Source organism: Apostichopus japonicus, chromosome 22, assembly GCF_037975245.1.
Source record: "Apostichopus japonicus isolate 1M-3 chromosome 22, ASM3797524v1, whole genome shotgun sequence".
Classification (NCBI taxonomy): domain Eukaryota; kingdom Metazoa; phylum Echinodermata; class Holothuroidea; order Aspidochirotida; family Stichopodidae; genus Apostichopus; species Apostichopus japonicus.
Window position 1 is genome coordinate 18,979,217 of NC_092582.1, and position 11,345 is coordinate 18,990,561.

General features: G+C 38.5%; 1 protein-coding gene across 2 annotated transcripts in view; it reads right to left on the reverse strand.

Annotated features, from left to right (window-relative positions):
* LOC139963507 (uncharacterized) overlaps nt 1–11,345 on the reverse strand; it is a 112,364-nt gene that overhangs the window by 53,564 nt on the left and 47,455 nt on the right. For both annotated transcript variants that reach the window (XM_071964332.1, XM_071964331.1), the window contains one exon: nt 899–977. In XM_071964332.1, the coding sequence (XP_071820433.1) occupies nt 899–977 (79 nt within the window). The remainder of the gene's footprint in view (nt 1–898; nt 978–11,345) is intronic.

Below are 11,345 nucleotides of genomic sequence, written 5' to 3' on the forward strand. Positions count from 1 at the left end.
CTTTCTGTCCCCCCCCCCCCCCATTCTCTGTGGTATACAGTGTTCCTGATCACTGCATTAATCCACGGTATATATGCAAGGACTCGCCTCTCTGTCCTGCCCATGCTCTGTGGTATACAGTGTTCAGATCACTGCATTAATCCACCGTATATATGCAAGGACTCGCCTTTCTGTCCTGCCAATGCTCTGCAGTATACATTGTTCCCGATCCCTGCATTGATCACTGCATTAATCCACTGTATGTCAACTATCTTTAACTTTCATTTCTGTGAGGTCAGAAAAGTTCAATTTCAAATAAGAAACAAGTCCGTCTCCTCCTTCCCCACCCAAACTGTGTTGCCCTATGTATGCATGTAACAAAAAACCATGTAATGTCACAGTTTCTCAGTTTAAGAATGACACTGCATTGACGTACGTACACACAGAACATGTACGTAATAAAAACCATGTAATGTCACGGTTTCACAGTTTAAAAATGACACTGCATTGACCTATGTATACACAGAACATGTAAGCAGCAAACAACCATAAACATTATTTCTGGATTCCCTCAGTTTAAGAATGTCATTGCATTGACCTATAAACAGTACTGTACATGTATGGAATGAGAAACATATATTTTCTGTTTAAGAATAGCTCTGAAAGGAAAAAAATTAACTTAGAAAAGAGACTTAAGAAAGTTCTGGCAGCCGACTTGGAAACCTGTTACTATATTAATCATGTTCATTCAAAGCCTGAATGTCAAGTTTATATATTAAATATGTCAATTAAGTATTTGTCACTGAACAACATTTAGTCTCATCAGCTGTATGAATTGAATAGGTGATGGAGAGGAAATAAGATGGAGAAGGTACTCTGTGATGAGGAGAGGCAGGCAGCTGGTTTATTATCAACTCACCCTATTTTCAAGATCAAAGAGGTACGAGTCGTCTTCCCTTTTATCTGCCTCCGCGTCCGAGATGAGCTCGCCAGCGTATCTGAAAAGAGAGAAAACCGGTTCACCTGATCAATGTTTCTCAACTTTCACTCAGAAAAAACTGCATGAAAAAGAAATGGCAGTCTTTTACACACTTACCACTACTGCAGAGGCAAACAGGAAGCTTAAAACTTGAAAATAGTAGATAATCAGATGAAAACCAATATTATATTAATAATTTGAAAGACCTTAAAAGAGTGACCACAGCTAATACAAAAGGAGTAAAGGTAACCATTAAAACTTGATAGGTTTAAGCTATGATCACAACTTCCCATTTAAAACTTGCAACTTGATCGTCAGCACTAGCAGGAGGTCAATTCATGAACCAATCTTATCGTAGCTTAAAACATTAAATAAGCTCTATTATTCTCTGTTAACTCATCTCAAGATGGACACCTCCATATCTGAGCCTCTCAGTTATTCAGTTTGATTTCTTCCTGTTGTAGGATTGACAGACCTATAATTGGCCCCTTGCAAACAACAGAGTTGAGATAAATTTACCTTCCTTAAGAAAAATCTGAAAATTTTCACATTTCTGGAAAATTTTCCCCGACTGACAACATCTTGAAGCAATGTACAGCTACCGATCGCTGTACGGCCATGAACCTTAGCACCTACAGTAATGTCATCCCAGTGCCTTCCCCCTCCCCCACACCCCACCCTTTATTCACATTTGTGAGATAGAACTCAGATTATTAAATTCACTTGTTTCACTGCATGTTTAAGGGTCCCAGGCTGGTCAGTTAATAGAGTCAAACATTCTGAAAGAGCTGATTGAATTTCAATCATTTTTGAAAAAATTCCCTACAGGACTCAAAATGATTGATAGTAATAAAGGCGGCTTTTGATGTCAATATTCAATACATTTAAATGAGGGGCCTGTAGATGAAGGCATACAGTATATTGGAATTTATTTGTTCCTTTACATGTAAAAAAACTTTCATTTGAATCTCCCAGCCTGGATATGCACAGTTCTTTACCGGAGCAATTTTACGGCCAAGAACGGTATTTAGGGAGTCCAATTCAAACAGCCTAGATGTAGACCTCAGAACACTGAATCCCTTTCCAATATTTGGTATAATTTTTCTTTCATAATTATCAAGGGTGTTTTACATGCTACATGTTGGTATCTTTTTCGGCATTATAGACAGCAGATTATCATTTCTCATCAGTAAACTTGGCAGCTCTAGTTAACAGTAATGTCATTTTTCTTCTCACTTTCCTCTACTATATAATATTCCCAAGTGGCACCTTCACTCATCATTGGTACACCCCTCCCCCCCTCCTAAACTAATAAAAATTTATACAATAACAACTTTGTAACTTTCATACAAAGCCACTGTTAATTATCCCGATGCAACAAACCCAGAAATACTAAGTCCCCAAAGTAATACAAGGCACTGCTGCTTTATGCATTGATGGAATAAGTTTTGAACACTTCTACTAATTAATCTTTTTTTCAGAGCAAACTTTGTAGGTTAGGTTACAATTTTTTTTTAGCTAAGAAGGGAACTACCAACAACAGATGGCAAGCGGTTTATAACCGACTGAATTCTTGCATCCGTCGTCAGTCGTCGATATCACTACCCGATCTTTTGTAAAACAAACCCTCTCTCTGTAGTGATACGCAACACTTTTTGCTGTCACAGAGAGACACTTTACATGGCCGTAAAGACTTTTCAAGGCAACAAAGTAGACATCACGTCTACAATAAACCATATTTGATACCGATCCAGGGGCACATACGGTAGAAGTTTGTCGTATTGATGCAGGACGACCGACACAGATATCAGGCCTTGTTAACTTCCGTCTCTTACAACATGAAGGGATGAGAAGACATTCAGATCTAATCTGTTTAGTAGGACTATAAAACATCCCATCTAAGAGATTCTGTCAGGTTTTATCGGGTAATTTGAACGGTACTCGTACAGGCTGAATCTAATTTTTAGAACCGTCATCCCTGTTACGTGAACACGACTCGACTGTAGACAATGGCTAGTTCTCGGTCACAGTCGAGTGATGCTGGGATTATTTATACTTGTTTATGCTACTTGTAACCTCCCTGAAATCAGACTATCGCCTTCTTACGCACCACCTCGACCGATTTGACAGCTTTCTGCATTAATGAACAGTCCCAGACAGGTCGGGCAAAGTGATAAAAAAGGTCAACTTTTTATCAAGACGTTTAAAGTGAATATTGTACATCACTGTTACTTCCTATTCCATCTGGCCCATTATGCCTACATTTAAAATGTCTAGACATTTTTACTGTGGGTATAAATTACAGCATTCAATGTTACATCCATGTTACCTAGTTGGGAGGTGTTGAGAGTTGAGGGGTGGGGGAGAGAGAGAAACGGGGGGACCCCGGGGGGACGGGAGGTAAGTTATGACAAGCATTTAGGGTTTAGAAAATCAAAGATGTGTCTAGCTTCTCCAATGAGGAATAAATGTACGCTCTGTTGGGGAACTGAGAGAGGGGATGAGGTGGGAGGGGGGTTGGGGATAAAGGGGGGAAGAGAGAGAGAAGGGAAAGGAGAACAAGTATGGCACAATGTACGTACATATATCACAACTTTTATTAACAGTATGTAAATGATACTGTTGTATTATCCTGATGGCTAGGGTGGCCACCGACACAACATCAAAATGGAGGACACATCCAGGGGCATCGGGAATCATTGGCCCTCCCCCTTCCCGAACCCCGAGCTGTACCCCCTGCCCCTCCCCCTCCTTCAGTTCTAGACACATTTAGGAACCCAGGGAAAGATATGCCAAGACGACACAGGTGGGCCGCTGGTCATAAACCATGTTTCAAAGCTCTCTGGAAGTTTTGGTTCAAATCCTTTTTGAGGTACTGTACATGCTCCTGGCGAAAGGTCATGTCCGATGGGCGGCGGTTCACTGAATTGCCGGACGGGCCCGGCATTATGGCGGACATCTGACCACCCAGTGCAAGACCACCCTGACCACCTGCAAGACCACCCTGTGCAAGACTAATCATCAGTTAACATATGCACTTTGCACCAAGGATCATCAAGTTATCACATACATCTGCTAAATTAGAGGCAGACAACACTCACGCTCTGGCTTAATGTCGTTAATGCTGTTAACATTAAAGCTCATTGCTAATTTGTTAGATGAATACAGATTGCTTTTACTCAATCACTTCCATGCCATAATTGTTTACAATGTTATAATATAGTACTATAACATATATTGATACTTGTATATTTTCCACATTAAAATTCATATTTGTTACGTCGATTCTTACGATATTCTTCCTCATCTAGCCAATAGTCAGAGACTCAGTTCAGACACTATCAAATTAAAACAAAAGATCCATATCAAAAGATCTAAGAACCTGAGTATATGTTCAACAAGATTTTCGATGTGTCTTTTATAGCCATAAATTGAAAATCAGCCCGCAATCCTTATAACACTACACTTAACAGTACATAAACAATAGAACACACGGGCACAAAAGTCTCTCAAAATGTCATATTTACTACCCCTGATTCTGCCCACTGAATTGCTACTTCTAAAATCACCATTTTAAAATTTCATTAAAACCATCAAGTCATCCAGGTTTCACACTACTAACATCAACAACAACAACAAAAACAAAGTAGAAACTACACAGAAAACTAAGCACATCCTTTTCAATTCATTCACAGTATTTTTTTTTCTCTCTTTCTGCCAAGGCCGAACGGAGAGAGATGCTCTTAAATTTCTTCCGACAATCGGGCTCCTCCGTCCTCGCCAAAAATTTACGGCTTTCCAACCTTGTTTCCTCTCCCCTGGCTTAGAAGAGCAGACAATGTCAGCCGATGAAGACAGTATTTAAATCGGAGAGATCAAAGTTTATGAAACGCCAGCCCGCCAAGCCTCATCTTTAGCTTTCAATCGTCTAAACCTCAGAAGAGGATTTTGAATTAGTTTTGACAGTGCTATGATTGTGCTAGGAACAGTATCTGCTCTCACTCACATCTGTTACATTATATACAGTATCCTGCTCCTCAATGCTCTGATGTCGAGCAGAGATCTTTCCAGACAAAAAAAAGTCAGTTTTAAATGTTAGACCACTTAAAAAGGCCAGATTCCTCCCATAAAATAGAAAACTCAGGTTTATTCACAACTCAAAGCTACAGCAGAAGATTTTTTCCACAACTAGCCTGTGTCATGTCTACATACATGGTTTACAATACGGAGTGCAAGTATGTGACGCACCAAAACGGAATTAATTGAGTGTACTGATACGATAACATAGATCCCACCGGACCAAGTTTTAGAGAGAATTCTTGGATGATATTATAAAGAACAAATTATTATTGTAGTTCATTTGCATATTAACTGAAAGCTCTGCGAAATGAAAAACGCTGGAGTGTTCAAATTAATTTCACCAAATGTATTTCAGATGGAAAACTTCACCTGGAAGAGGATTTAAGTGTTTTGCAACAGGAAACAATCAGTGCAATGTCTAAATCTGGATTATATATAATCAGGATAGGAACACAAACTTAATACCCAGTGAAACAAATAATCAGACTAAGAAAATCTAAATGGAAAAAGTAACATTTTAAATAATGCAACAGTATGCATCACACCACACTACTTCTTAAAACATTAAAACAATGATAAAATGCAAAAGTGATGCATATACACTGAGGTACTTGTTACTTGTTAGTGGGGGTGGGGGTAGGGGGCTAAATGAAATAAAAAAAATTGGACAAAATAATTTTGTTGAAAGTGATGCTGAAACCGATAAGTTTTCCCTACTTGCAGATATCTGGCTTGGTGAATAGAAAGGTTAGTAGTGTTGAATTATTTTCATATTCAGATTAAAACTTTTCATCCTATGTATGATAAGAACACAAACTCATCGCAAGAAGCTTAAAAAAAAAAAAAATTAATTAAACAAATGTTCATCGAAGCACAGAAAAGTGACTTTTTAATATCTAACAGTGTGCTTCACACTCTTTTATACAGTCATACATCAAAGTTTAAACTTTCATCAAATTTCAGCATTTTGAACAATATCTTTTGATATAAAGTATTTTCAACCCATAAATATTTAAGTGAACATTTCATCACATTTCAATCGCTTGATATAATGATAACATTCATGCTCTGAAGAAACAACCTACCGACCAAAAAAATCATAAATTAATAAAAATGAACACCACATTCTCTTCTGGGTTCATATCACATCCTGTTAAGAGGGAAATTCATATCCTCTAAAGTGATTTTTTTCTTTTTCTCTTTCCATCTTGCCAGTTTTCGCTACTTGAGAGTTGGCTTACAAATTTACGCCCAACGGGGAAAAATTCAGTGCGAGCAGTAAGGACAGATTTATCCTTCACGACCCAATTCTTCCGAACATTCATCCATAGCGGAGAGATTAACACACTTCCTCGAGATTCAACGTCTGTTAGCTATCAATTCTTAATTTCTCGGTATCATCAAGCAACCTACTTGATTAGGATTAACGTGGCAGCAGCAGCGAGGTTATTCGCCAATGTCTCGCCTGGATGTTGAGAATGTCCAAAAAATTTGCCACGATCTTTCGGTTCGAGACATTTCCGAATGAAGCAACGACAGACTTGTCTGAATTCTCATGTCGGTATTTGTCATTGTACGTGCTGTAGATAGGCAGAGGAGTACGGACACAGACTGAGTCTGTTTAGTATTGGGAAGAACCAGATTTGTAACGGTTAGGCCGCAGCACCACACATGGTAGGCTGCAGCAGTTTTACAGTTTCACTCTGAACGTAGACTCTCTCTCCAAGTCCAATGCCAGATGTACATCTCACTAATATTTCAATTTATCACTTTATTACCAACCATACTAATCATACTTAAAATGTAAACTTTTCATTCATTAATACTTTTCATGTTACTTCAAGGTGTGCACCAGTTTAATACAATCTATATTTGCGGTACTAGATGCATCATAGATGTACACACACATGCTCACGTCCCTCAACACTCAATACTTAAATTTGGTCGTAAAAAGTCGTTCTTTAACATCAGGACCATTCTTTAACCAAGGAATATGGTATGCCAACTTGTGTTGGCCAACTGAACTGAAATTAATTGCATAGATAGAAAAAAAAAGAAAAAAAAAAGGTTCCCTTAAAAATCAAATCTTGAATATTTAGCTCTGTGACTTTTGTGTCAATGTTAATACAGTATGCCTTTCTTTAAGTTTTCCATTTTGGAACAAGAAACTGGTCAATTTTTTTGTTGTTGATATATTTTTGATATTTCGGCTAGCTATAACTCTTCTCCAGACTTGTGACAACTGCTCACGCAACTCCATTCATCATTTCATCTTCAGAGCGACATGCTCCTTAATACTGTAATTAATTCCTGCTCCTCTACTGTTGACTCAATCCAACAAAGCCTCTCCCTAATAATCTCCATCTTGTTTTAGCCAAGAATCATAAATTTATAATTTATCACAACTTTTCATTACCGGTTGTGGAGTTGGATGACAAGCATCCGAAACTGTTATCTTTGCAAAAGAGTTAATTTATTCATTAATATTACACAAGTTTAATCACAACTATCATGATAACCTTTCTTGGGCAAAAAATGAATTTTAATGAAATCTAAGCTGTGTATCATCAGACCCTCAAAATCATTTCTTTAATTTTTTGCAACTACTGCATCTCTGCTTTAAATCTTTATCGTCAAATCCCTTGGTGACTTACAAGAATAGTTTAATTGAAAGTGTTACTTTTTTCGTTTTCATTGCTGAGGGGGGTTTGAAGAAGGGATACGGAAGGTGGGAGATGGGAGACGGAGGGTGGAAGGCAGAAGGAGGGAGCAACTTCAAAATATTAGCTCCTTAAAAGAAAATGTTGATTCTGTCTCTCACCGCCCACCCTGTGTCCTCCTCAGACGACTCTTCAACAGGACATTACAAATGGAATTTCTGCAATAGTCAGAAGATTTATTTCCTTTTTTATCTGGGACAAATTGTAAATAGATTCTATAAAGAAAATATGATAGGGTATGTACATTCAGAAAGTTCTCTGTGAAGAATTGAAATAATATAATATTAATGACATAATGCCATGATGAGAGAGATGACTCTGGACTCGCACATGGGTGATGGCATGAATGGAAATATATAACCGCTCAAAACATGACTCCCACCGAACATTCTACGACAGTACCCCATTTTAGATTTGCTGTTCTCGGGAGAAGAAAAAATATCTTCCTTCGTCGCTACGGCTATCGATCAAATTTTACACGCCGCTCGTCTTAGCTTGTAAACAGTTTTGTTAGAAATTTCTGGATGAGATGCGAAGAAAAGAGAAGACAGGAGAGCTCTTTACGGAAGAATAGGCTTTCTTCGTTTCTCTTTTTTTTTGGGCATTTTTCTCTTTCTGTCCTTTTCCTCTTTTTGCTTTGGGAAAATCGAGACGACTGTTAACCGAACAAAAAGTTGACAAAGCGTGCACCATGATGAAACACGTAAAACTACTCAACATCGGGCATCGGTGCAGAAGGGGAAGGGGGGGCTTCGTATTTTGTCACCTTCCCGTGAAAGAGAAAATACGATTGACTATCCATCAGGATAAATAATTTACGACTTTGGTAAAATATACCAAGCGTGCATACATGAGAATCGAAGAAGCAACAATCAATATCACAAAACTGGCACGACAGTTAAGAGCCTTCCGCCAACGTGGTCTTGGAAATGAAGCCATGAATAAACAAGATCATATAACTGATTACTCATTCCTTGATCTAACAGGAAGGAAGCTGGCTTCATTAACCTCGGCAATGATTCCAATCAAATTTTTTAACGGGTGCGTCGAGGAAATGGAACAGGCGATTGTATTTCTCTGACTGTTTATTCCTTGTCCTTTTATTTCTAAATTTCAGGGAAACCGTCAGGTTGAAACAGGTGATTTTTAAATGAAAGTGATATCGGAGTGACACAGGGGATACTTTTTTTAAGTGGCTTTAAAATCAATGATAACTAGACTTTGTAAAACAAACATGTTAGGTTGTAATTTCCATTTGGCATGAGGAGGGGGGGGGGGGAAGGGTGGAAAAAATGGAGATTCATCAAACTTGGAGAGGCCTTATTAAATTTGGTATAAAAAGTGTTGGCCCATTAAGGCTATTTGATTACAAATATTCTGCAACCAAACAGCTTTTCTACAACTCACAAACCTTTGTTGTAACAGTAATATAACAAATCAACAGTTCATTTACACTAGTGTGTATGTGTGGGAAGAACTTGTATCACCAGAAACTAGTATCACCAGAAACTAGTATCCCCAGAGACAAGTATCACCACAGACTAGTATCACAACAGACTAGTATCACCACAGACTACTATAGTATCACCACAAACTAGTATCACCATTCACCACAGACTAGTATCACCACCCCTTGACCCCACCGGGGCCCTTAGGCAGGCCCCTGGACCCCTCGCTATTATCGCTGTGTTTGCGCACCGAACACCAGTGGGAAATTGGCAGTAGCTTTTTAGTGTGTGTGGGAAATTAAACAAGGTTTTCCAACACTGGTATCACCACAGACTACTGTAGTATCACCACAAACTAGTATCACCATTCACCAGACTAGTATCACTAAAAACTAGTATCACCACAGACTAGTACCACCATTCACCACAAACTAGTATCACCACAGACTAGTATCACACAAACTAGTATCACCACAAACTACTGTAGTATCACCAAAAACTACTGTAGTATCACCACAAACTAGTATCACCATTCACCACAGACTAGTATCACCACAGACTAGTATCACCACAAACTAGTTATCAATGCCAGTATAAGGAGACTTGTACTCTTCTTCGTTACTAACAATCTCTCACAAAAGCATTGTTCCAAAGACAAAAATTTTCCCTCATAACTACCACATGTTTTGCTAAATAAATAATTGAATTAATGAATGAATGAATAATAAAAAAAAAGAAAAGAGGAATAAACTGAATTAAACAATCCAAACATTATCCCTAAATTCCTCCTGAAGTTAACAAATTCCACTGGTAGTACTTATCCCATTTTCCCAAACTTAAAGGTCAGCCTTCAGATAATGTCTACCGATGCCATTTGATCAAAGCTGTTTGTTCTCCAAAATTATCGTTTATAAACCTTCACGATTGAGTTATCACATGGTTTTTTGATGTGTCATGATAATAATCTCTAACCCGGCTTGTTTGGACATCAATCAATTATTTACTCAGGATTCATTCATACGAGGTGAACAAATCAAGAGAGACCGGAATAAAAGGGGGGAAGATTAAAAACTTTCAGAATAGCTGGACATAATTAATCAAACTGTCTCGACTAATTATTGCTCGACGCGAGTGCCTAGCCGCCCGAGTTTAAACTGCCTAGAACAGATGGTTGATATTCCGATGCATCTCCACGTTCAGTGACAAAATCTGCTATTAGTGCAATGTTTCTAATATAGCTGTTCAAATTTGCTTAATCTTTCACCTCCCTTTCTTTAGATAGAATCTTCTTCTTCTTTTCGGTCTCCCTAACTGGGATGATGACTTCAAAACTGTCTGGTTTGTGTCTGTTTCCAACCAGATTTTGGCACTCTCCTTGGGTTACGGCATATGCTTCCATATTTGCACACCCCTTCACTATGCATAATTTATTGACATTACAAACTCCCATATGAACTCCAAACACAGCGTTGAATAAATGACACACACACACACACAGTCACGCACTCACTCACTCACACTCTAAAGCTAACATCAATTCAGGGCTGTCTGCTGCCGAGTGTTAGAGACGTGTTTCATTCCTGCAGTTTCCCTTCTCTCTGTGAATCTACGCTTGCACTCGGTTGCCATGCACAAAGTGTAGACAGGGAACAAAATGGGAGGAGGGAGGGAGGGGGAGGAGAGGGTTAGGGTGGGATTGGTATGAATGATAAGTGGGGGGGGTGGGAGGGAGGAATATTGTCTAGTAGTGGCTGTACAGTGCATTCAGCTACCTGTTTTAGGTTGGATTCTGTGCTATATTATTCTGATTATTATTGTTATTGTTATTATTATTACTACTGCTACTATTATGATCATCATCATTATTGTAATGAAACAATTCTGGTTAAAAGTGTTATTTGTAGCCATAAGTCTTCACTGAGATCCGATGCAGACAAATTGCTGAAATGCTTGACATCATGACATGAGAATGAAAGTCTTATTAGAAGTGTTTGATGGCGTCTGTCTCTCCTTTATTCAAATATTCACAATCCTTACTACGCCGCCGGCCAGCAGAAAAGACTCAGAACCATCAAGGATCGGTGCGCTCCGACATCTACAAACACTCTCCACCAAAATGCAGTTTCCAAATGACATTAA